Below are 27637 nucleotides of genomic sequence, written 5' to 3'. Positions count from 1 at the left end.
CTTGCATGCACACATGTTCTCTCTAGGAATCTAGAGAGACAGGGAATCACAATGATTCATTGCTTTGGCTATTTTGCATCCTTTGCAAAGAGGATGAAGTTTCCACCTCAGCCATCCCCTGGGATTGTGACATATACCCGACCTTTACCTTTATTGTAAAGGTAACTGTTGGCACCACACTTAAGACTTTGAATGTTCATTCCTCCAGTTTACAGGTTTTGGGAAGGGAGAACAAAAAAGTTCTTGCTATGTATTGCCACAGTAGAACATGCTCCTCCTTAACCTCTTCTGGGGAAATGGCTAGACTGAATTGCCAGTCTGAATTGCCAGTGAGGGGCTGGTGTACAGCTGCAGTGTTTGTTTCATGATAACTTGTGTAAGTCACCACTATGGACACCTTCTGGAAAGAGCTCACTGCTCCTAAAAAGTGCTTTCAGTAAAAGTGGCCTAGCTGTATGGATTCTTCTGACTGCTGGCTTTTATTTCCTTGTAAGCTGGGCACATTACTACACATTGTGTAGCGAAGGTGTGGCTGGCCACAGATCTCTCTTCAACTACACATTTCCATATGGATCCTATTAGATTGTGATTATTATTATTTTTTCATCCATTAGGCAAACTGCTAATCTAAACTATCTGGAATAAAAAGGTGTTTAGGTTCTAGGTTGGTCGATGACTTTTCAACAAATTAAAGGTATATTAATTCCAAAACACAAATATCATTACTATTAATAACTCAGCAATCAATTCTAACTGGCACATTCTCAGATTGCAATCTAAACAATTACCCTGGTATTTACCTATGACGTAAGATAGCATTGTTCTCCAGAGGATAACAGTGAGATAACTAGGGACTGGTATACAGTGGAGCAAATGATAATCTCAGAGGTACAGTATGACTGTGGTCACATAACAGGTGACTGCTATCATCATGCAAAACCTGTTTTCCAGAAGGAAGTGAGATAATCTATCTTCCAGTTGCAGAGGCAGCCAGGGCTGCAGGATATGTTATGCTACCACAAATGGATCTTGCATTTGTTGACTGGAGATTGCAGAGGTGTATTTTTTCATATATGCTTTGCTCAAAACAAATTGCCCAATCAGCCTGTCAAGGCTGCTTTACATACCTACCAATGGAAAAACAAGCTGCAGAATTCTGTTGACTGTTACACAGCATGTTAGGATTTAAGAGGCTACTCTCTAATTTTCATTAAGTGTATGCAATTGTTAGTATTTGTTCAAATTGTGTAATTTGCTTTGGCATTCCCATGAAAAAGACATGCTCAATTTAATTTTGGATGAAGCTTCACTTTGTATTAAAGAAAAGATAATTTAGTTGGTAGATTAAAGATAACATGATTCACAGCAAGGGGATTTGGAAGCACATCAAAGATTTTAATTTTAAAAACTCCTGCTCCACAAAATCAGTCAAAGTCCTGTTTTCCTTTCAAGACTTATTGCAGGTGGTGTAATAAGTTAAAGATACCTGTGAAGCCTTGAAACTTTACAACATAATTCATCCAAAGTGGAAACACTGGAATTTCTTCCAAGTTTTAAGGAGGTGCATTTCTGATTAAGGGATCTTTGTAACAATTGTGTCTCATTTGCCTCAAATGTTAAGAAAACAACAAAATGTTATATTTGCCTATTTCTATCATCATGAATTACCGGTATATCTATCAATTTTTTCAAATAGTATAGTAAAAATGAGATTGATACTGGAGGTTTCCTGGTGGTCACCTGTCTATTTGACTGATCTAAGAATAAAGCTCTTTTTAAAAACTCTCTCGTTATGTATACAGTGGTGCCTCGCAAGACGAAATTAATTCGTTCCGCAAGTTTTTTCGTCTTGCGAGTTTTTCGTCTTGCGAAGCACGGTTTCCCATAGGAATGCATTGAAAATCAATTAATGCGTTCCTAGGGAGACCGCCTTCAGACCAGGTCCGGGGACAGTCTCTCCCCGGACCTCTTCTGAAGGCTGGTGGGGGGGGGAGGACTTTTCTCCCCACCGCCAGGCTTCAGAACAGCCTTCTGAAGGCTGGCGGTGGGAAGAAAAGCCCTTCTCCCGCCGCCAGCCTTCAGAAGAGTTCCTGCAGATCGCCCCTCGCGCGCGGCAGACATTCACAGCTTGGGGAGCCCTGCGGGGGACTCTTCTGAAGGCTGGAGGCGGGAGAAGGGCTTTTCTTCCCACCGCCAGCCTTCAGAACAGCCTTCTGAATGTTGGCGGTGGGGAGGAAAACCCCTCCTCCCACCGCAAGCCCCGGGAAGAGAGGAGAAGCTGTGCGCCTTCTCCTCTGTTCCCGGACCTCCCGCCGCAAGCCTTCAGGACAGGTCCGGGAACAGAGGGGAAGACACGCAGCTTCTCCTCTGTTCCCGGGGCTTGCGGTGGGAGGAGGGTTCCCCGCTGTCCCGGAGATTTCCCTATGGGCTTTCGTCTTGCGAAGCAAGCCCATAGGGAAATTCGTCTTGCGAAGCCGCTAAAAAATCGGAAAACCCTTTCGTCTTGCGGGTTTTTCGTTTAGCGAGGCATTCGTCTTGCGGGGCACCACTGTATATTTGTGCGTGTGTGATACACACACATATATACAGTATGCAGAACTTGAAGAGATGCTAGTTATTACAAGTGTTTCAGAGAGAGGGCCATGTAAAAAGATCAGCATATAGATAAATGTAAATATGTTTAGGGAGCAAGAGAACTTTGTCTTGCCTTGGTTGCTAACACTGGCTAAACAACATAGTATTGAACCATTTTAGTAGAGCAGAGATGAAATATACAGGAAGAACAACGCTAAAACAGAAATCCAGAATGGTAAGGTAATAGATTTGCTGGGAGAGGAAGGAGAAAGCAATAGAGAGACCTAGAAATAATGCAGATATGAAATTAATAGAAAAGCTGCCTTACTTTCAAACCTGCTCTATTTATGCAGTTTAAGTAGAGCAATACACTGGAGTTATTATGACGTGTCTGAGTTGTATCAAGTTTAGACATAACATCCATTTATCTTGGCATAGCCCATAATCCCTAAATTATCTATGTCTTAGCAAACCCCTCATAGTGCTTTTTTAAAATCTTAGTCCTCCTTAAAACAAGAGTCTGCCAATGAATTGCCTCCAAATACATACCACTGGAGGCAAAAGTGGTGTTCTCTGCCTCAGTCAAACAAGGGATGGAATCCTGACGAGAAAAGGGGAGCAGAAGGCAGGGCTGTGGCTTAGCCTTGCTTAAATCACCCACCCAGCAGAGGCTAGTGCGCACTGCATGTGTGCCAACAATACACCAAAAGGCCACTAGAGCTTCTGTAGCCTCAGAGAGGACCAGAAGCTTCCTCTACTGTTTCTAGTAAGATTCAATAGGCAGTTGCTTCAATGCAATAATTCTGTAGCACCATCCTAACAATCTTTCAGAAAGATCCACCATGAACAAGCTTTCTTCAGATGCCACCATTTGAGGTATGGAGGATGACTATTTGCTGGTGGGACCACCAACTGTGGAATGTCTCCCCCAGATGAGCTTACTAGGCACCAACCTTGATGTTACTTCAGTGCCAGAAAAATGATTTTTTATTTTATTTCTCCTGACATTTTCATCCTCTGTAAATTGCCTTTGTTTGTTTGTGTGTTTTTATTTTGCAGACTACTTTCATATAGTGGTGTTCTAATGCTTTTGTTTTAATCTGTTTTACTGCAATTTTAACTTCATGTACACAAGCTGTTGCAGGGTGAGGAATTAAGTAAATAAAAGCTAGACATCTGCCTGGCATGTGACTGTGATCTGATCCTGAGACTGCTTGCACCAATTTTGTTCCCAAAGCAGCATATTAATTTACTTGAGCTCAGAGAGGCAGAATCTGGTTTTTAGAATAGGTACAAAATTAGCTTGTACACAAAATTTGCAAAGCATTTTCCCACCTATTTTCAAACATGAATAATTATACTGCTAGAAGACATCTATCACTTGGGGGTGGGGAGAGCAAAAGAATCATGAAAATGAGACAAAGGTTTATTTTTAACCAGTGTGTGGGATCACTTTCCTTTTTAAAGAATACCCTGGAGCTGTCTCAAGTCCTTATCTTTTTGGCAGCTGCTTAGAATTCTAAACCAACAACCACGCTAAGAAATCCAGACTTCAGCTGATATATGCTCCTTTTCCCAGGCTTCTTGGCCAATGGGCAGGAATGGCTTCAGCAAAAAAACTATGAATTACTCTATCATCTGTCGTTTTATCAGCTTTCTATTAAAGCTACTTTCTGAAATAACACCCAAACGCAGAGTGTTTCTTCAGATTGTAAGGAAATTTATCACGGGGTCCAAGCACACAGATGAAACAAGCTACAAATATTTGTAATTGTATGGCAGGGAAGCAAAATAAGCAATATAAGACTGAAAATAAAAATACACGCAGGAATGGGTAAGTTTCCTTCATAAAAGAACTTAAAGCAGGCTGAAACAGTGGAATTGCTCATTTTGTTCAAACGCTGAACCATGGCTGAGGGTTACCAGAATGAGCAGCAGTGAGCCCTAGGCTTTATGTGCAGCTGCAAGGACCAGTTTGGAAGCCTTTGCTTTCATTTTTGCTTAACCACAGCTTGTTGTGATGTCCAAAGCCAGACAAACCATAGTTCATATGGTTTCTTGAAGCAAGCCAATTTCAAACCATGGGGTATGAAGATAGGTGGTTCCAACAAAACATAATTAAGATTGCTTCAGTCACAGAAGTGGTCCAGCCAGCCATTTGGAGCCAATATGTGGAGACTTCATGAATATCCTGAATCTCTATATTCAAACTATAATATGATTTTCAATGACACAGCATCCTTATTGATATAATTTTTTTGTCTTCTTTTCAGCATCCTGTATACCACTAAACAGCAACTAGTTTACCCAGAAGGCTGCTTTGAGAATGGACGCAGAGTCAGAAGGCCAAGACTCCTACGTCCTCATAAGAGGACTACTAACAAATCAGGATGCTACATATGCTACTCAATTGACCCACCTCTTTTCTTCATGGTTTGGCAACTGGCGAGAGAGTAAGAAAGAGTCTATCAGGGAACTGAATTTGTCTGAGGTAAGTTTTCAGCTACTGACTCCTGCTATGTGGTTTAAACATGAGAACCCTCTATATATAATCCAAATTGTTTTGGCTACAGAAGCAGACCAGGTAACCATTTGGAGCAGCACAATTCAATGGGAAATGCATGTCCAATCTCTCCTTGGCTTTGGTACAGTTAGCTCTCCATGTGTATTGAGACTCTGCTGTGTTTCAGAATTCTCTCGGACAACTAGGGAAATCCTGAGGTCCTCTTTTAGTTTGTATCAGAGTGTCTTGCCACTGGAGTTGTCACTCTGCCCCGCCCTACCCCATCCTGCCTAAAGTGCCAACCAAACCATGAGACACCCCTGAACATTATAATACTTGAAACATTTGAAAACCCAGAGAGCTGCAATACATTTACAAGCTTATCATGTGATGAAAAAAATCCTACTCTCATCATTTTGCTTCCTAAGCTTAGGAAGACAATGCATTGTGTACCATCAAAGTGCTAATTAATCAATCAGCAATTGTATGAATATATCCTCCATCTCATCAAGAAGCAACTATATTCCTCATAAAGTTTCCAAACAGAAATTACTGATCATGCTAATGATGAAATAATTAAGTCAAGTCAGCCAGGGTTCTTGGACTTTTATCAGCTGATAATCAAGGCACGATCCAATCAAACCAGCATCTTGAAGCCCCATTTAGTGTGTGCTTAAATCTTTCTAATTGAAATTAATGACACTAAAATGTGTTTAAGTTTGACTGGATTTTAAGTGTGCCAAATACTTAATGTAAACTCTAAGGAGGATGTACTTAACTAAGACAAATAATTCTAATCGTTGAACAGGCCAACGAAAGCATGATGGCATCAGGGATTCAGTGCCATTATAACAAGATACAAAATTGAACAATGTAAGAGAAACACCAAACCTTATCCACCAATTAAACTCTTCAGAATGTGCAACAGGTAACATTTTTACTTGAAATGCAGACTCAAGATTATATGTTTCTTAAAACCTCAGAAACAACATGGTAGAGCCAGATGCTTTAGAAGTGGCAATTATTTGCTATTATCTTCAGTCTAAATTGTTAAATTGAAAATGGCATTCAGCCAGTGAATTCAGAGCTATTTCTTTGTTTATGTTGTTTTTCCCCTCCCTGGATATTTACCAAGAGCTTCTGACTTAATTATGCTACAAATACAGCAGCAACAACAACAACAAAAAGAATCTGAATAATTGCTCTCTTTACGTTTAAAAATAAAGAAAGGCTTCCCCTGAATCAGCAGTTTCTTATGACAGGAGGAGTTCAGTGCACAGAACAGAGCTCTTACTCTCACAAGTTGAAACCCATATTGTTCATTTAAAGGAGGATGCTGATCTGTATGCAACCTGCTGGACTTGATTTTCTAAGCCTTTACATAGACTTTAATGCACCACTGTCTAGTGGACAGCAGCCATGGCAGCCTCACTGGCAGAGGTACAGAATCTTACACCAACAGTGCTAAGGGTTAGAGCCAGCCACTCTGTTGCTCTTTTAAAGCAGGGAGTATTATGTCTCAAATAAAAACTTCCATTCCAGCAACATGCTTTGGCTAAATGTAGGTCCACTGTACAAGTCTAAAGACTGGCTCTGGTTCTCTTGAGCAAATAAGCTGGCCAATATGAATGAAGAAGAATTCAGTTCACAAAAATATATCCCAAATATGTTGCCTTACCTTGTTATAGTACTGCACCTGGACAGAGTGCCACTGCCCATCACTAACCCCTCCTGGAACAAAGGGGGCAACTGTCGTAGTGGTTTCCCCTGAAAGGTTGCATGAAAGAGAAAGAAAAACAATCACCTTATAAAGTTCCACTACACTCTCATCTTTGTAATTAACAAAAATGTTGATTAGCAGTTGAGGGAAAACTTTCCATTCTTCTTCCTGCACTTGACTGCATTGAGGGCAGGAGTGGAGAGAGGGTTGCCTTTCTCCAAGTTATTCATTCATTCATTCATTAATTCATTCATCACTGGCACTGGCATCATTCTCACATTTAGAAAACAAAAGCCAAGAAGGTATTGACACTTAAATTCCTTCACAAATAAATGACAACAAAATGACTAGCTGCAGAGTATAAACTGTGCTTACTATAAACTTTGGCTTGATATAAATTATGATAATGCAAACAATATTCAAATTTGTTAATTACGATCCTACAAATATAGAGGATTACACCCCCTATATCTAGTGTTCTGGTGCTTAAGAAGGTGGCAGTCCTCAAATTTTAACTAAAGAGTGAAAACACTTTTCCTGACAAAAGGTAAATAATTAGGGCAAATACAGATTGTGCAAACAGTTGTTACCCACAGAAAGAATGTGCGTTTTTGTGGCTTTCTTGTTTTTCCAGGCTGGGGTCTTACAGGACTGTCAGATAAGGTGTGAGGGAACAAAGAAAACATTTTTTGCCCTAGAAAGCTCCAGGAGTTCTAACCTTGCAATTAATGGCATTGCTTCCTTTCTTTTCCGTTAAAATGTCTTTTAAAGATTGGATCCGATAAAGCAGAGAATGTCAGATTAATTGTGCATACCAGTACAACCAGCCTGGTGACTATTCACTGCTGTCCTGAGGTAAGAACAAACATCTACAGCAAAAGTACACAAGGTCCTGTCAAATTGGTCAGGCAGGGTTTGTTATGAATGACTACTTAGACAAAAGTTTCCATTACAGAAGAATAAAAAAAGAAAAGAAAACATTAAAAAAACCCCGATGCATACGATAAACCACTGTATTTCTAGCTGTATTCATGCAAACGTTTCCTTTAGTTTAACATACACACCTGCTCAGTTTATACAGACAGGCATTAAACTGAAAGAGGAACACAAATACAGCCTCTTTTTAGAGGTTAGGCATTTCCTAATTTCTGCAACACTAACAAAAACAAACAATGCAGAAGTAAGGCTCCTCTTATCTCAGTCCCCCTAAAAAGAAAAGCTACTTCCATAGTAGGAAGTTTCATTTCATAGCAGTCGTAAAATGTATGTGCTTGTCTTTAAATCTGTGACAACTTTCCAACTTCTGTTTATTTTACAACATTGGTTATTCAAACAAAGTGGAAACTGAAAGCATTTCTGTTTGCCCAAGGTAGAGCATCGGATTTTGGGCAGCCCCCACCCACTCTGTTACTCACTGCAGCCCTCTACACCTCCTACAAAATGTGCTCCTGGGAGTTGGGCAACCCTTGGGAACAGTTTGGTATATGGAATAGAATTTATACCTGGCTGGTGAAAACTGAATGCCCCGCCCCTGCCTTGCACAAGAGTAAGCACTTTCCACACCACTGAATTATATGTTGGGATTTTGCCCCATGTTGTCCCTCAGAGGCTTACATTAGTTGCAGGGTTGTCCAAATTCTACAGAACCCCAAGTACCATATTTTTCACCCTATAGGACGCACTTTTCCCCCTCCAAAAATGAAGGGGAAATGTGTGCGCATCCTATGGGGTGAATGCAGGCTTCAGGAAGCTATCCGCAAGCCTTGAGAGCCCACGGGAGTTCCTGCCGGGCTCCCAAGGCTTGCAGACAGCAGCCTGCAGCCGAAACCTGGGGAGCGCACCCTAGGCTTTGGGCAGCTCTCCGCAAGCCTTGGGAGCCCAGTGTGACTTCCCGCTGGGCTCCCAAGGCTTACGGACAGCAGCCTGCAGCCCGAAACCCAGGGAGCGCAGCGGAGCGCACCCAGGGCTTTGGGCAGATATCCGCAAGCCTGGGGAGACTGGCGCGACTTCCTGCCGGGCTCCCTAGGCTTGCGGATAGCAGCCTGTTCTGGGGGCTGGGGTCAGGGGAAGCTCGGGCTTCCCCCGCCCCAGTCCCGCGCCTGGGGAGGAAATAATTTTTTTTCTTTATTCCCCCCCTAAAAAAACTACGTGCGCCCTATGGGCCGGTGCACCCTATGGGGTGAAAAATACAGTAATTTCACCTCCTTCTATACTCAAGAATTTGTACATGTAGGTCTCGGTTGCTGAGATGCTTTGTGACCTATATTTGCTCATATTACAGAATGCAACGTGAATCAGATGTAAGGCTATGTGTCACTTATTTTATTAAAGGATAGTTTAAAAAATAATACGCTGTATCTGTTAGTGTAAGGATATATGCCTGAGCAACAGGACTTCTTCTCCCTTTCCAGCCTTCCCAACCTGCTCTGAAACAGATTCGGGGAGGCAACTGGGGGGCACATGGGGAGAGGAAGTCCTGTTGCATAGATGGAAATCCTTGCACTAAGAGGACCACTTAATTGCATACAACCCAACAGCTCTTGTATCAAGTCACCCCAAAGTAGCTGCACGTGGCAAATTGTGACCAGATGGGAATGCATAATAGCATGAAAAATAAAATTCAACCAGTTCAATGGGGCCCAAAATACTGGTATCACTTGCACCCACGCTGACTGCAGGCACTGAAATATTGCTTTATACATCGGTTTTTCTTGCTGGATCAGAGCACTTGACTCTCCCCTGACTTACGAATTTTCCATTTTAAAAGGGAAATGTTTTCATGGATATGATTTTTCATGAAGCAGACTTATGATAAAGGAACGCAGCCATGCTGATAAAATTTAATATCTCAAAGATCTTACGTAGTATTTAAGAATGTATATACAAGTATGGCAGTCCTCTTTTTCTCTGTTTCTTCTCTATAGTATTTTAGCACAAATCTTTTGCAAATAACGTCTGGCTTATTCAGACACAAAACAGGACAAGCAGCCTTCCTCTTGCATCACTATTGCTCTTTCTTAATAAAAAAGTGCTTGAGGGTGCAGACACCAACAAATAATAGATACCATCTAGACAGAAATCTTCTCTGGTTACTATATATACCATAGGTTGATTTCCAATTAGACTTAGCAGATACAGAAAGTATTGCTTTGGGCAAAATGCTTTACATCTAATTATATCTCTTGCGTGAAAGTGTAGGAGAGTGCATTTAAGGTCCAGAATACTCACACACCAAAGCTCCTATGACTCTCAGAATTGATGCATAGCTCACATAAGCCAGCATATGTGGGTTTCAGCCTTCTTAGTTTTACTGAACTCAATAGCCACCAGCACCCAGCAACTTCCTTAAAATGTGCATTTTTATGCTTCCTTCTCCATTTCTATGAAGCCCATCCCTCTACCTGACAACCCAAAAAACTATTGTCTTCAATTTTTAAAACTGTGCCCTGGCTAACAGATCCAACTCATCTTAAAGGCAAGGTGTGTTGCTGCTTAATGAGTGTAAAGGAAATACAAATAAGTTTCAGTCAACTAAGCTTTCATCAGACATGGATAAAAGAAGTGGTAGAGACCACATACGTTTCGACAGTTAACATAATCTGCTTCCATGATCACTTTCATAAACCTAAGACCATCTTAAGTGCAACTAATATTCCTATTGTAAACGGAAACATTCAAATGCAAAAACACCCCAAAGCATAATTAGATCGATTTATGCTTTTAAAAATCTCAGTTCCTTGTTAATACTTTGCACCCATGAACAGGGAAACTAACTGAATTTAAATTGGTCAGAATCATGGGTTACTTTATACCAGGAACGCTTACCCTTTCTCGACCCTTAGCCTCCTTTGAAGGCCAGCTGTGATGATGGCCTAAGTCATTTTGTCCAGCAACTGTGCATTCAGTTTTGTGCATGCACACACATCCACACAGGCCGTACTTCAGTCCATACTCTCACTACACACGGTGTGTGTGTGTGTGTGTGTGTGTGTGAGAGAGAGAGAGAGAGAGAGAGAGAGAGAGAGAGAGAGAGAGAGATGCAGACACCCAGCAAACTCACACACAGAGACACAGGGGAAGCCGAGCTGTGGCTGTGAGGAAGAGATAAAGTGCTCTGAAGAGCAAACACAGATTTTTTTTCTACCTGCAGTGCTGAGCTGGGAAAAGAACCTCTCCTCTTGGAACTGCCCTGCTGCGATGGGAAGATAAAGTGCACTTTCTGCTCTTCAGAAAGCCAACTCTGAAAAGCAAAGATAGTGACTTTCCTCCCCATTATCAGCGCCACACTTCTCCCAGCCTACAGCTGCAATGGAAAGAAAGACCACCTGAGTGTTCTTCCTCACCTTGCAAAGGTGCCTTGGTTTTCTTCCTCTTGTGTGCCACTACTGTTGGGAGGTCTTAATGCTCAGAAAACTAGCAGGAGCATTATCTTTTAAAAACAAAATTACTGTCCTGGAAGGCTTGGGGTGTCAAAAGTCATATATTCAAAAAATATGCTAGGTATATCAGCTTGGGAAGAAGAAGAGGAAGAGTCTGGATTTGATATCCCGCTTTATCACTACCCAAAGGAGTCTCAAAGTGGCTAACAATAAAGAATTACCTGACGTTCAGAAGACATCTTAAGGCAGCCCTGTTCAGGGAAGTTTTTAATATGTAATGCTGTGCGGTTTTTAACACTGATTGGGAGCCGCCCAGAGTGGCTGGGGAAAACTCAGCCAGATGGGCGGGGTATAAATAATAAATTATTATTATTATTATTATTCCCTTCCTCCCCCACAACAAACACTCTGTGAGGTGAGTGGGGCTGAGAGACTTCAGAGAAGTGTGAGTGGCCCAAGGTCACCCAGCAGCTGCATGTGGAGGAGCGGAGACGCGAACCCGGTTCCCCAGATTACGAATCTACCACTCTTAACCACTACACCACACTGAGCTGCTCTGAACCGTGGGTAGAATGGAGGCAATTTTGGAGGTTCTTGCTCCCCACTGCAGCCTCTAGAGGAGTTGCCAACCCTCTGGAGTACTTTTTATTTATTTTCATGGTACAGAAGATAAAATTTTGAGGAAAGAATTCTTACAACAGTAAAGGCCAATAACTCGTCCTGATGAAATACAAACTTTTACCATGTCACTGTGTTAAAAGTTTCATTTGATTACTCTAAAAGATCATGCCACATTTTCCCGTGAGTGCTGGTTTGATTCCTGCCACAGTCTGAACAATTTATGTATTCAATAAAAATTTGCCATACATTATAAAAGGAATATGGATTGTGTTTGCCCTTTGCCGCTCTCACCTGGCATGTTAAGTTTCCTCTGGAGTACTTTTAAGCCGTATGTCAACCATCTCAAAATGTTTAAACCCAAAAAATAGCTTCTTCAATGATATCAGAATCAGAGTTCCAAAAGACTACATCTTTGCCTTATGCACATCAAGAACCAATCCAGCAGTTTTCAGTATTCCTGGCAGTTTTTTGAATTCCCTTCCTTTGTTCATTTAATTACAGTGCCTGATGCTTGTTAGTTTGGGAGTAAGTCCCATTGTGTTCCATGGGGCGTACTCACAAAAAAGTGTGAATAGGATTGCAGCATGAGGCACTGATCACAGTGGAACTTGCTTCTGCTACACATGAACAGTGTTGCCCTACTATGCGTTTTAATTCACTTAAGTCGAAAATAGGCCTACTTTTTGCTGCACTTTCTATTTCCAGCCACTGTGTGAATGGTCTAGTACAAAATATTGGGGGCATGTGCTTCAGTTTAAGTACATGAATGGTCCCATTGACTCCTAAAGCAATTTGGGAACACTCAGTACCTTATAAAAATAGGCACTCACAGCTCACTATTGTAGCAATGAATCCTTCAATGTAGCGTATAGTTGACAATGAAAACTTCTCATTCTATTTTGTAAAACCCATCATGTACTTTATGCAATTGTATAGTGCGATACACACTTTAAAGAGCATTAAGTTGTACAAAATTGGAATTTCTGAGTAAGCATGCATAGGCTTATAATCTTATTTATTTCCCTTTTGAGCAGATCTCCTAATAGTCTAAAATCCATTTGCTTTGTGACTGTAAATCCAGTATTTGTTCCAGTGAACAGAACAACTGCAGACGTTTTAGAAATACCCATGCACTAATTTGTTTGAAAACCACAGGTTTTGACCTATCATTTATATCTATATCTATATCTATAGCTGTATCTATATATTTTTATATCTATCTATCTATCTATCTATCTATCTATCTATCTATCTATCATCTTCTACATCTACTGCCTTTCTTCTTAATGGTTCATGGGATCAAAATCATACTTCTCACTCTAACACAGTATCCCCCAACTCCTCCCCGCTCATGGACTAGGGGTGTGTGTGTGTGTGTGTGTGTGTGTGTGTGTCTTGGTGGACTACTTAATGATTTTCCACCTGTAATGTGCTGTGCTAGATGCTGTAAAAAGTTCAAATGTATTTTCACTGCATCTTTCATTTATTATGTATTGTATCTTGCTGTATTGCGATTTGAATTGCATAGAATCCAAACTGTAATGCAACAAAATGCAGTGTCAGTAATAAATGAAGCACTCAAAATACAGTTAAAAACAATGTGAATATTTAATATTTACCACTTCCATCTTCAAAGAAAGAAATGGCATGAACCTCCTAAATGGAGCTTGTGGACCCACAGCCCACAGCTTAGGAACCCCTGCTTTAGTCCATCACCAAGCATAGCCACGTGGAATCGCTGTTTTGTGCTTTTTTAAAAAATCTGGATACAACTGGGTGACTCACGCTACTGAGTTACCGTCCAGTTTCACTGACACATGCACACATTCAATAAGGAGCTACTGCTGGCTTTAGCAAGCAAAAAAGACAGAAATGTCTTACCTGCAGAGAACGTCAGCTGGATCTGTTCTTCAATTATTTCAAGTGCAATAAAATCATGTTTTTCATTAAAACGCCCATTGTAGAGAAGCAGAGCATTCCTTTCCCTGGTTGCAAACCTAAAACAGGTCAGGAAGCACACGGGAAGAATTATCTACAGCAAAGTTGCTCCGTAAACAAACCTCTTAAGAATTTCCCGCCACTGTGTTAACAAAGAATGGACCACTTACTATATTCCTAGCTGTAAAATGGAACCTATTTCCTTTGTAATGTATCATATATTAGCAAAATGTCTGAAATTGTACCTACGAAGAGAGCCGATGACATCACCACAACAGTTTCCTAAATATAATACATTGGGTGGCATTTAGTGCTAGTCCTAATCAGAATAGACTCATTGAAGCTAATGGACATGACTAATTTAGATTTACTTTGCCAATTAATTTTTTATTGAGTTTTACCAATTTTTAACAAGTTAACATCAAATCCAATATACATTTAAAAGTTGAATCCCCACCCTTCTTCCATGATGTTTTTGTTCCCACCCTTTCCTGCTGCATTTTTCTCCCAGTCAATTTTTGTGGGGCCTGCTATAAGTGCCAATCAGCCAATCAACAGTTACAGTCAGCCTTGCTTGTAAATGAATGAAGAGGAGTGCACTTTAAGGCTCCATATTATTTCTTCTGCAATTGTGTCTTTATCGGCATCGCATCCAATGTCCCATTGTGGCATCAGGTACAGAGAAGGTAGCTGTGGTTTGGGGAAAATGGCTTAGCAGGCCAAATTAGGACACCACTGACTTATTATTATAGTGCTTGGAGCAGATGTGCGAGGTTACAAAAAATGGTGAGTCGAACCATGCCACTATCATTTTCATGCTTTTTGGAAGCCCAATCTTAAATGTCTACTCAGAAGGAAGCCCAACTGTTGTGGGTGGAACTTGTAAGAATCTGATCTTAGGACTGCAGCCTGCATCAAAGACCTGCCTAGCTGTTCTGCGCTATTCGTCATGCAACCACCCATCTCCATCAAGGACATATTACTGGGATGTGTCCAAGAAACTATTTCTTTAAAACTGTGACTGGTTGGTGGAAGGAAGGAAAGGAGAGAGAAAGAAAAGCTCCTCGGCCTTATAGTAGGTGGCACACAGCTGACAAGTAATGCAGAAAATGTGACAAGACGCTTAAGAAAAAAGAAACAGCTTTTGATGAATAAGTAGATGATTCTAAGCTGCCTCTACTTTTAATTTAGCTGTTTTTATTGCATCGGCTTTTTCAGCTGTGATATAGGGCATACATAACCTGCAGCCTTCATGCAATTTAGGAACTAGAAATTTTTGGTTAACTTGCAAGACAGCTTGTGGGCAGGTGGGTTATTTTAAAAACACAAACTGAAATCAAGTGGTGAACTTCATTAGATATGTCTTCAGCTCTTTGCCATGGTTTGGCTTTGTGTGTGAACCAGGTCAGTGATTGGAATTTTCACTAGAAAGGAAGCAAACTTACATGAGAGAAACAGTGAAATGGAAGCGTTGCCTTAATCCTTTGAAAGTGACAAATGACTCTGGGGGAAAGCTCCTTGTGGTCATCTCACAGTAAGGTCTCTCATATTCGCCAGCAGGGCACTCGCATTTGAAGCCTCCTATGAGCAGATCGACACACCTCCCACCATTCTTGCACACTCCCGGAGCACAGCGCCCAGAGCGAGCGTTCACTTCGCAGTACTCTCCTAAAGAAACACAACACAATAAAAAAATCCATCCAGTGTGAGGAGATAATAATATGCCTCCAAAACCTTTAGTAGATCAAAAGCATTTCAAGTAGTGACTGATGAACTTCAGCGGAAGAAACTATCATCTGAAATAGGTTATGTATTTATGTCTAATTCCATAAAACAAAGTTGCCCATTCTAGCCTCGTGAGTTAGCTGTTAAGTGCCATAGTCTGCTCTTGCACCTCTGACAGAAGACCCCTCCATGCTCTCCCATTACACCAGGCCAGATGTTTCATTCTTATGAAAGTAATTGACACTGTTGCAGAGGAAAGAGCTTCTATTGCATGATTGTGGTGGTGGAATTAACAGTCAAAAGGACTATTAAAATGTCATTAAAAATACACTAACATCAAAAGCATTTCCACCCACATTACAAGGATAGCACCATATCTTGCTGTCTGATCAGAGCCAATCCTTATGTTACTTAGTAATCACAACGAAGTCTCTCAGGCTACAGTGCTTTTGCATGTTTGAACTGTTGAGAACAGCACAAACCTAAATAAATGGCTAAGTATGGTCTTGCCCTATTGCAACTGGAAGAGAGTATCTACCAATAAAGCCCTGACTTCTATCTGGAGTGACATCTTACAGAGCCGATGAAAGGGCAATTGACAACAAACAAACAGGGCATTGACATGCACATATGTACTTGCAGAAACACTACAGAATCAAGTAAACAAGAGAACAGGCAGCTGTTTGTATGGTCTGTAATCTTGAAATTACTGCCATTCTTATGGGTAGATAAAAATAGCCCTGGAGTTATTAAATAATAGCACATTGTTGAATGTATATTTTTAATAACTACTTGGGTGATCCCTGAACATTTCACCAAGGTCAAGAATGTCTCCTGGCAAGTCAACAGATCTGTTTGCTCATTCTATTGTTTGTCCTCTGTTCCTGTTTGAAACAGTGGTTGCCTTCATATTTAAAAGACCCTCTTTCACTTTCACTCACATCTGAAATCAAGACTGCAAATTTAAGATGTTAGCAACACAGGAGGCGAAGCATAGGAATTCATGGTGGGCTGGAGTGATATTTGTCTTCAGTAAAGGGATGTACGACATAAAGGAGCTATAATAAAATACTAAGAAATAACAATAGAGTGCCAGAACTTATTTGCTCAAGGTCTGTTTATGTAGTCATTTATCCTGGGACACCAACTCCTGGACTTGACTGAACTTCTAATTTGTTTACACCTTCAAAATGTGAATGTGATTCTGAAGAAATCTGAATGACTGAACAATGCCTAGTTATCTTGAGGGCTCTTGACCCTTCTCTTCTTCATAAAAAAGCCAAGTGATCTTGTAAACAATCCTATGAATGGGATGGAGGGGGTGGAAGAGTACTGAGTTTGCTAGAGATGCAGAGTGAACTGTGAAAGGCCCACAGAGTAATGGGTTTCTTCCATTGTATAGGGCAGGACTATTGACTCAGATTAACAACCCAGACAGAACCTGTGAATTCACACTCATGTAAAAACACCTCTTCTCATACTTGTTATCTCCATATGAATAGTAAGAAATAAGATCATCTTTGCTCTTTGGGGTGGTTTACATGTGTACCTGGCAGGTAAATGGGACACGGTTGCAAGACATAGGCTTCTTCTCTTCCCCCAAAACACACAGAACTTTTAGCATGACCTGAACTGAAGTCCACATGGCTATACCTCTCATGGGACCTTTTAATTCCTTGAATGTTCAAGCAGGATCTATTCATATACGAATTTGCATACACATGCTCTGGTACGCATAAGGTTCTGAGCTTCTGAGCCACACATCCATCGTATGTTGAGCCCATGTGTGAATCAGCTCTGCCTGACACACATTAATATAGTGTTTGCTTTCTGCACACCAATATTTTGACAAAGTCTAGAAAAATGTGACAGCAATTAAACCTAAAAGCTAGTGCAGTTGTATTTTAGAATGTTGGGTTAGTATTTGGGAGACCAGAGTTAGAATTCTTTGGGCTATCTCTCAGCCTAACCTACCAAACAAGGTTGTTGTCAGAACAAACAGAGAGGAGGAGAAATACATACCCTACTGTGAACTCTTTGGAAGAAAGGTTGGATATAAATGTAACAATAAATTAACTTAAATTAATAAAAAGGCTGCATTGATTCAAAAATTCAAAAGCAATTGTTTCTACATAAGCATGTTTATCTCAGATTGTCTTGTGTGATTTGTGCTCATACTGTATTGTGATGGCCATTGGCTATAAACAATAAAATCTACTGCCATCAGATTGTAAGGCTTGCAAATAAAAGTTTTGGAAGGTTATGTGTCACTTTGATGGTAAGCCACTGCCGCAGAGGTACTATTCTTGTGCTGTACGCAGATAAGACAGTGAAAATGCTTAGGATTGGGATGCTAATGCTTACACTGTGCAAATATTTAAATGTGTGAACTGGAGAAAGTGTGGTATGATGCTTCGTGTCACTTTGTCTCATCAAGGAGGACACTTGCCAGTATTGGAAGCTCTGCATTTCTCACAATAAATATAAACTAATTTTGGGGTAAGACAACAAAAATGGGGTAATATAAGAGTGACAGCAGCAATTGGGTAGACAGGCCAGGAAGATATAAATTTGGCATTCCATGCATATTGTTCCAGCAGAAAGAGAGCTCTCACTACTCCCTCAGATTTCACAGAGGTGCCATGCTAGACTCAGGCTCCTTCTAGATCCTTCTAGGCTCACTTCTAGAAGATACTGCAGTGACTAGCAACATTGTGCCAGTTCAAGAGAACTCAAAAGCTTTTGTGCCTTTTGGTTGGTCCTAATAAAGTCATTACCTGACTGTTTTTCTGCTTATGTACCAGAACAGCGTCCCTGATTTTTTATAATGCTAATAAAGTAAGCATAGTTTACCCTTTTTAATACAACCAGGATTTAAAAACTATAGGCGGAGATGGAATAGCTGTTTTCTCCTCCTCTTCCTCCTCTTCCTCCTACTCCCCTACAGTCTCTCTGTCTCTGTCTGTCTGTCTGTCTGTCTGTCTGTCTGTCTGTCTGTCTGTCTGTCTCTCTCTCTCTCTCTCTCTCACACACACACACACACACACAATTTGGGATCCCTCTTTTCTTTTTAATTTGGATTTTAAAAAATAATTTAAAGAGGAAAGAAACAATGTATTTGGGATTACAAGTTATTTAGGGCACATCTGCTAACAGCAACAAAAACAATTCCCCCGTCAGCAGAAAATGCAAACACATTCTCAAGATTATATACTTAATTTCCATTGTTTACAAAAGGATGTCCAGTGTCCTTAATCCATGATGTCAACAGAAGCTGTACAGCAAGCCTAAGAGCTGGCTTTATTTATTTACGAACTTACTTATAGGTTCTTGCACTATCCATGGAAATAAGTACATCATTTTTATCTGATTGGTCGTTAAATGTTCTTACAACCAAGCCCGGATAAATAAAAATGCAAAGTATGAATAATTAAAAAACAAGTAGGGGATCTGAATAGAAAGGAAGAGGGGAATAACAGTTTGCCTAGAAGCTTAAATTTACCCATTTAAGCCTTTTTGAATATACTGTAATCCAGGTTTCAGTTATTTGCAGACACACCTCCATACACCTGACAACTACAAATAGTTTGCCTCAAGCCAGGAATTCAGTATGATGATACCCTTTGTTAATTTAGCCTCTGGCTGTGCTGTACTGATGGGGTTGGGACTCAGGGCCTTGCCATGCAATGTTCTAACTGAGGGCTATCTCTTCCAGATACTCAGTTAAAGGTGCCATCCTACACTTGCCTACTCAAAAGAAAGGTGCACTGAATTCAGTGTGACCTCCTACCAGTGTGTGTAGTGTGTCCAGAACTGCATAAGAGTGCAAAAAAACAAAAACAAAACACCACTTCATGACATAAACAATAATAATAAAGCAGACCATGGTTAGTTGAATTCAGTATCTGCAAACAGTAACATGCAGATTTGAGCTACAGTCAATAACTCTGAATGTTAGCAAATCCCCAGTTTGCATTATACAGTATTGAGATATAAGGAGCAATGAGTAAGTCGGTTACTTTGCAGCAATACCCTGCTAACTCTCAGGGTTTAACACAGGATAAACATGTTTAAGATACACACATAAATATTAAAGTTATTTTCAGCACCATGGGTGATACCCAATGCTGGTGATATTAGTGGGTCTACTTTGAGTATGACTGATATTGGGGAAAGAGCATCTGCTTTGAATGTAGAAGGTCCCAATTTCAATCCCTAGCATCTCCAGGTAAGACAGATACAAACTTCTGCCTGAAACCTTGGAGACCTGCTTCTGGCCAATGTAAACAATACCTGGCTAAATGGACCAAGGGTCTGGGTGGCGGAGACTGCCAGGTTACCTTGTATTCGCCATCTTGAGCTCATGCTGGAAGAAATGCATGATATAAAGTTATAAATGATAATAATTAGATAACAGGGCAGTTTCCTATGTTATCAACCAGAGACTTAACTATGCTGAGGATAGCAACAGTGTGAGTTTTTAGTATCAGGAGGAACTGGCAATAATTTATCAGTCTATCAAAAATGCCAGCTGAGAGCAGCAGGGGCAAGCTTTCAATCCGTCTGCCAGAAAAAGGGAATTGGCAGACAGGAGCAGCCACTGTCCAGGAGAGCGAATAGAAGCATCTGCTTATGGTGGTCTTAGCTGCTCTTGCCAGTTGCCCACTGCCCACTGGGAGCAGCAGATACATTCACTTACCTTCACTCTCTAGAGTGAGTACGTAGGCAACTGGCAAGAACAGTGGGGAGAACCAAATGTTTTGCATCAATTAACCCCCCCCCCCAAAGTGATTCAAGAAATTCACATATAGAGATTTTATATCACCTGAGAGAACATCTCCAGGTCTGTGCTCTGTGTCCTTGTAATTTTGTATTCAAGAATACATAACAGAGAAATTAAAGCCCAAAATTTCACGTACAAAAACATATTTACTTTTAATGCAATTAAATCTGCTTTATACCCTTTGCGAACATGCTTTTTATTTTCTTATTTTTTGCTGATAACATTCTGAGTATCTGCTGTTGGATTATTTGCTTTTGAATGGGAGGATAGCTCTGGTGGTATAATAAATCTAATATTTTGTTTTAATCCTTAAATATATATTATAAATCCAATCGTGTTAGAATGTCCAGTTACATATGTATATGTGGTTTATGATAAATTAATAAATTTTTAAATTTAAAAATAGAAATAACATTCTTAGTCAAAAAGGAAAAAAAAAACCCAGACACAGCAGAATTGATTCTTTGGCATGGTAGCAATTTGATTAATTATTTAGCATCTTGTTACCATGCTAGTTCAGCGCTAATGAGAAGCCTTATTGCAAAGGGAAGTGCGTGACTAGGCTGCCAGTTGGGATTCAACATCATGCTGATCAAGCAACCTAAAGGCAAGAATTCATAATACTTGAATTTGTGAGCAATTAATCACAAGCAGTTATACCAAATTCAAATCAGAAAAGACCCGCTCAATACCTTCCTTTAATATTTCTCCATTTTGCACACACAGCCCTCATGTCCCATTATGAATAACAATAGAAAGTTGAACTCAGAGGGGAAGAGTTTATGCACAGCCTTAAAGGGAGGAAAAAATACTCAGAGACTTGTGCAACTCAAATAAAACTCCCCCTGGGAAGGCAAAGGCACAGGTTTTGCATACCTTGGAAAACAGGAACAAAGGAAGTTGCCTTATACTGAGTAAGTCCATCTAGCTCAGTATTGTACCTCTGGGCGCTTCTCCTTAGCTGAAATTTCAGTGAGCCAGAGGGCATTCTGTGTAATAGTCTGCCACTTTCATGATATAACAGGTTTCCGGTGAGCCAGTAATGGAAATACAGTAATATTGCTAATAAAGATGCCTAGAGGTCAGGAAAAAAGGAGGCACATATCCACACTTGCCAAGACAAGGGGCAATGATCGTCCTTCTCTGTGTGCCCTCTCCAAGGGAGGCGTGGAGGGTGGCAACATGAGAACAGCCCTTTTCAGTGGTTGCCCCCTGTTGTGAAATGTTCTCCCCAGGGAGGTGTGCATGGCACCGTCACTGACTACTTTTAGGAGCCAGGCAAAGTCGGTGCTTTTCAGCCAGGCTTTTGGAATTAACTTGGAGGGATTTAGATACTGTGGACTCCAGGATCCGTTAGACCACCTTTTATGTAAATGAAAACAAAAAAATTGCTTCCAGTAGCACCTTAAAGACCAACTAAGTTAGTTCTTGGTATGAGCTTTCGTGTGCATGCACACTTCTTCAGATACTTGAATTTGTGAGCAATTAATCACAAGCAGTTATACCAAATTCAAATCAGAAAAGACCCGCTCAATACCTTCCTTTAATATTTCTCCATTTTGCACACACAGCCCTCATGTCCCATTATGAATAACAATAGAAAGTTGAACTCAGAGGGGAAGAAGTGTGCATGCACACGAAAGCTCATACCAAGAACTAACTTAGTTGGTCTTTAAGGTGCTACTGGAAGCAAATTTTTTTTGTTTTGACTATGGCAGACCAACACGGCTACCTATCTGTAACTGGAACTATGTAAATGAAAGTTTGCCATTTTTATTTTATTTTATTTGCATTGGTTTTAAGTTCTGTATTACATTGCAAATTGTTCTAAGCTTACTTTTAATTTTAAAAAGTGACTAATCAGTCCAGTATTATTAGTGCAACGGTCAAGAATAAATGAGGAAATACAGAAGAAACTTCTAATGTTGTGTCTCTAAACAGGTCCCAAGCATCTGGGTGATTTGACCCTCTTGACTTTGCCATTCAATTTCCTTTTTACCAATCCCTTCATTTTTGGGAAGTTTCTTCTACTGTTAACTTATTATCTCCTAGCAACAATATGGAGAGTTAATTTATTTTCTTCTTTAAAGTGTGGGTGACTATTTGCTTTTGCAAAGCAATGGAAAGGTATTCCACATCCACTGGAAACAAGCAAAACAATGTATGAAGGCTGGCATTTATGCAATTGACTAGTATCCCCAGTTTGATGCTGATAAGCATGAATATGGGAACTAGCCCTCAGTCGTCTAGGGGTTTTTATCAGTATTCTTGTAATAGTGCTGCTTTTTTCATCAGGTGAAGAAGGATCTTATGACCTCAGGGCTAAAAATTTTCATACTCTCAAAATACCACCCAAAACTATTCAGCAAAGGGCAAAACCATGGACATACCCTCAACAGGAGTTATTTCTCCAGTCCGTGATGGAATCACCTATATGATGAAGGTGACACGGTGAACTTCAGGGTTCATGGGTGGGTGGGGAAAGGAGGATTTAGTGATTACACTGATGTTAGGCATATCACTTTCAATTGCAAAGCTTCCTTAATGCCAGCACTTTAAAATGCTTTTGTAACATCAGAAATCCTGTCAGACCATTTTAAAGCCTAATTAAAAAGAACAAACAAGAATGTTGAATCTCCAGAAGGGGTTTCAAAAGAAGACAGACCAGGACTTTGATCTGTTGAAACATTTCCACAGGCAAAAAGCAACAGATGCCAAGAGGGGAGGGGGAATACTCAAGGTTTTCAGTGGTGAGTGTGCATTGCACCCGGGGCTGGTTGAACAGGTCAACTGAATAGTGCTGAATTCTGTAGATGAACACCAACAGAGACATCTCAGTAATCAGTAACCGAGACAGAATGGAAGATCTGCAAATCTAATGGTCAGTGCTTCATTGACCGTGCAGGAAAGTCGGAATTGACTTTTAGAAACCTCATGGCAGAATAAAGTTAACCCCAGAGGTGATTTATGGCACTTTGACTTGGGTAAAACAGTCAACAGTAAATCAGTAATGTCAAAACCAAGAAATGAGCCAAGTACTCAATACTACAATTAATTTAACAGCTTTCTCTCCCGCTAACAAGAAACTGTCTTTCATCAAACTATTAAATTAACCAACTGTGCGTACACAAATTGATGGTTTCAACACAGAAAGGGCTAATCTGCACTACTGGATGAAACAGATTATCTGGATCCATTTCAATCTAGATTCTGACCCAGATTTGGAATTGCTTGCTGGCTCTGATGGATGGCCTATATTGAGAGATAGATGGAGGTATATAACCCTGCTTATTTTGTTGGATATCTCTGGAGGATTTAAGACCAACTAACCATGGTATTCTCCCACATAGAGTCTCTGAGTTGAGGGATCAATGGCATCTTTTTCAGTGGCTCTGCTCCTACCTAGAGGGCCAGTTCCAGAGGAGGTACTGTGCTACTGTATTTCAGCCCAGTAGCATCTATGTTATGGGGTCCCACATGGATCAATTTTGTTTCTTATGTTCAACATTTACATAGAGTTAATGAAGGATATTATAAGAGGATATGTAATTGGATGGCAGGGACGCAGGTGGCGCTGTGGGTTAAAGCCTCAGCGCCTAGGACTTGCCGATCGAAAGGTCGGCAGTTCGAATCCCTGCAGCGGGGTGCGCTCCCGCTGCTCGGTCCCAGCGCCTGCCAACCTAGCAGTTCGAAAGCACCTCCGGGTGCAAGTAGATAAATAGGAACCGCTTACCAGCGGGAAGGTAAACGGCGTTTCCGTGTGCGGCTCTGGCTCGCCAGAGCAGCGATGTCACGCTGGCCACGTGACCCGGAAGTGTCTCCGGACAGCGCTGGCCCCTGGCCTCTTAAGTGACATGGGCGCACAACCCCAGAGTCTGTCAAGACTGGCCCGAACGGGCAGGGGTACCTTTACCTTTACCTTAATTGGATGGCATCAATATGCCAATGACACTTAGCTCTACCTATATTTCCCAGCTATCTCAGATGAAGCAGAAGTGCTGATCCAGTGCTTGGGAAAAGCGATGGATTGGATGAGGGTTAATAAATTTAAAATTAATCCTGACAAAACAGGTGCTGTTTTTGGATGGTTCATATGCACAGGAAGGAACCTGCCTTCTCCTTAAAATATCAGGTGTGCAGTCTGTGGGTGCTATTTGGTTAATCTTTATCGCCTGCACATATTGGGTGATATGCCCAATAGTAAATCCACTGTTATCTATAGATATATTTTCAAAAAATTATAGGCTGTATTTTAAAATAGTGTTGCTACCTCAAGCCCTTGGAATGAGAGTGTGTTAAAAACAAATATAAATAAGTACGCTTTAGTTTTACTTTACTGTTGTGTAGCATAAAACAATCTTCAGAAAAGAAGGGAATGCTTAAGAACATAAGATGAGTCTGCTGAATCAAGTCAATGGTCCCTATAGACAAGCATCTTGTTCTCACAGTGGCTTGTGGAAAGCCTGCAAGCTGGACTTGGGAGCAACAGCATTCTGCCCACCCACAGTCCCCACAACTGGTATTCAGAGGCATAGTGCCTTTGACAGTGGAGGAAGAACATAGTCCAGATTCCCAGACACAATGAACAAATGCTCTGCCTGACCTGCTAATCAAACACATAGAAAGAAGTGTTTTAACTTGCAGAAGTGGGTGAAAGTTTGCTACTGACCAGCTCAGTAACTGAAATATAACTTAATCATACACTGCACAAGAATTATTAATTTTTGCATTATTGTGTTTTGCAATTCTCCTGAATGTAGTACATTGTGCAACTGGCAAAATTAATCTCTCCGCCTTGAAGACTCCAGAGCATTACTTCTCACGATTATAGAAAGAGACAGAGGAAAGCCTGACTCTGACTCCAGTGCTTGAATAAAAGAACACTGTCACACAGGCACAAGCAAGTTCACATGACCACTGTACAGGATGCCGGTTGGGTTTTCTTTCTTTTCTTTGAGCACAAGCCACAATTTCCACCCCACTGTTTGATCCACTTTGGAAAGGTTTGCAAGAGCAGCAAGCAAAATAGCAATTTTTGTGACCAACAAACAGCTCCAGTGCACAGAACCCATCTAACCCCTGCCCCCCTGCTGTAGTATGTAGGGATTTAATTTTTTCTCACAAAAGGAGGCGGAACAGCTAAGGAACATGGAAAAACAGATACAGAGGCTCCATACTGCAACAGAAACTTTTTTGATTCCCTGGGCAGTGACTAATTTGGTATGTTTCTTTTACTTACATTTAGTAAACAAAGTAAAATAAAAAAGTTTGAACTGTCATCCTTGCCTAATATGGTATTTGCAACTGACACCCATCGTTACAAATGAATGTTAAGAAAAGGGGGGAAATCAATGGGAAAATTAGAAGCTGGGAAATGTTCTGCCCACATTACAGCTGGAAACCCTAACTCTTGGACTGACATGCTGATTTTAGTACTAGATAGTGATTTTACAAAATGTGAACATAAAATCTGTTCTCTTGCTGCTTTATGTCCAAGACATATGCTTCCTACATACAAAATGGGGGGAATCTACTTTATATTCTCTAGTCTATGACATGTTGTGTTTCTTCCTTACCACAAGTATCTTCATAGTCTGAGATTGTTGTAGGCAGGTATTCAAGCAAGTGAATGTACGTTTTTGGCCAAATGAAATTAAGTTGCTCCAGATCTGATTTAAACCCACAAATATTATGTCTCCTTATCACTCACCTCCCTGCATCACAGGAAGTACAGTCTGTCCCAGGTAATTATAATTGGTGGGTATTTCCATTTCAAAAATAGCTCATAAAAGCTCTGTGTAGCTGACTATTTGAAACAGAAGACTCCTGAAGACAGAGAAACTTTCATCATGTATAAATTACATCTAAACAAATGAAAAGCTTCAAAGTATTGTGGGAGAAATGAGAATGGGAGGGGAAAAGAAGCCTCTTCATTGGGATGTAATTGCCTTTTGGAGGAAATCAAGGTGTTTGGGGCTAGACGTATATCTGTAATATAATCTAAGCAAACAGATGAAAGATTTTGTGCTATTTTCTTGTAATTATTTTTCCAAGCATAGGGTTAAGTGGATTTTGAGAGCTTCCAGAGTACACTGCATTTCCTTGAGGATTACCACTCCAACAAGGGTAGTCCAGCCTTTTAAGGCTAGGATAAGATTTTCAAAAAGACAGCATCAGGAAGGTTCCAGTGTGCACTGGCACTACAAATTCCCTACATTCCTCAACTTTCAGTCAAGCAAAAGTGAATACCCACACCACATTTTTGCCTGTATGCACCAGGGCAGCCACCATTAGGGATGATTTTTGTTCCAGCCGTAAAAAGCACAGTTGATTCCTTTTTATCAATTTACATGGTCAATAGCTGTGCTGTGGCCATTCTTCTGGCAAATATGCAGATTCTGTGGTCTCACATGCAGCTATAGCTCCAAACAAGTTTGAGAACTATGATCCAGAATGTCTTGTCAAGGTAGATAAAGAATTTAAGAAATGAGAGATAAATTGTAGTTAAGGAAAGGAGTATCAACCATCTGTTTTTGAGCATAGGAGTGGAACCCATGGCACTCTTATTAACTGTTGTTGGTCTCCAATTCCATAATTCCTAACCATTTACTATGCTGGCTGGAACTATGGGAGTTCAAGTCCAATGATGGCTGCATGAGAACAGGTTCCTCATTCCTATTATACAGGTAACAACCATTCTCAAGGGAAATGTGAATATGCCTCACACTAAATCCATTTATCTTCTATTATCTGCATCTGAGGGCACACTCATGACTTACATGGAGCATTTGCAGTGTTTATGCTAGTGCATAGTGACATGAAGATGCAAAAGTGAAGATGCATGTTCACACAGTGAACTCATTCCAACTAAAACACATAGTGAGCACACACCCAGAAACCATGGCCACTTGGGTTCAACAGTGCATATAAATGTACAATCCAATGGCCCCTGAGAGGGCACTGTAGGGGCTATGGAGTAGACTAGATCTACCCCCCCCCCGCATTGTCAGAGCTCACCTCTTTGATACCACCAACTTCTCTAAAGCCCTGGCTCAACCAACATTGCAGCTTCTGCACTGGAAAAGCCAAGTAGTGTTATAACAGTGGAAGGGATAGAATTCAAAGGATCCTAAGCCTTCCTGGTGCCCAGAAAGAATCAATTTAGACATGCGTCTGAGTGCATCTATAGCTGTCTTTCCCTTTCCTCCTATTGTTCCCAATAGGAAGGGAAGGTGTTTAAAGGAGGAACAATTTTGTGTTCCACTGTTTGTTTCTTCTCTGTGTACATAAATCTTCACAACTGACCCCAAAACTACATGATTCAATATAACTGAACTGTTCTAGCAAATCCAGATTGTATGAAAGTGTTTCCTCATCTCTTCAGAGTTGAGCTG

The 27637-nt window shown here is 40.7% G+C and overlaps 1 protein-coding gene across 3 annotated transcripts in view; it reads right to left on the bottom strand.

Moving 5' to 3' along the window:
* Nucleotides 1-27637, bottom strand: part of CELSR1 (cadherin EGF LAG seven-pass G-type receptor 1) — a 157217-nt gene that overhangs the window by 65584 nt on the left and 63996 nt on the right. For all 3 annotated transcript variants that reach the window (XM_083701225.1, XM_083701226.1, XM_083701227.1), the window contains exons 3-5: nucleotides 15181-15403; nucleotides 13679-13794; nucleotides 6756-6844 (exon numbers count right to left, since the gene is read on the bottom strand). In XM_083701225.1, the coding sequence (XP_083557351.1) occupies nucleotides 6756-6844; nucleotides 13679-13794; nucleotides 15181-15403 (428 nt within the window). The remainder of the gene's footprint in view (nucleotides 1-6755; nucleotides 6845-13678; nucleotides 13795-15180; nucleotides 15404-27637) is intronic.

Source organism: Podarcis gaigeae (genome assembly GCF_964106915.1).
Source record: "Podarcis gaigeae genome assembly, chromosome: 10".
Classification (NCBI taxonomy): Eukaryota; Metazoa; Chordata; class Lepidosauria; order Squamata; family Lacertidae; genus Podarcis; species Podarcis gaigeae.
The sequence above is the reverse complement of the archived record's forward strand: the minus strand, read 5'-3'. Positions and strand labels throughout refer to the sequence as shown.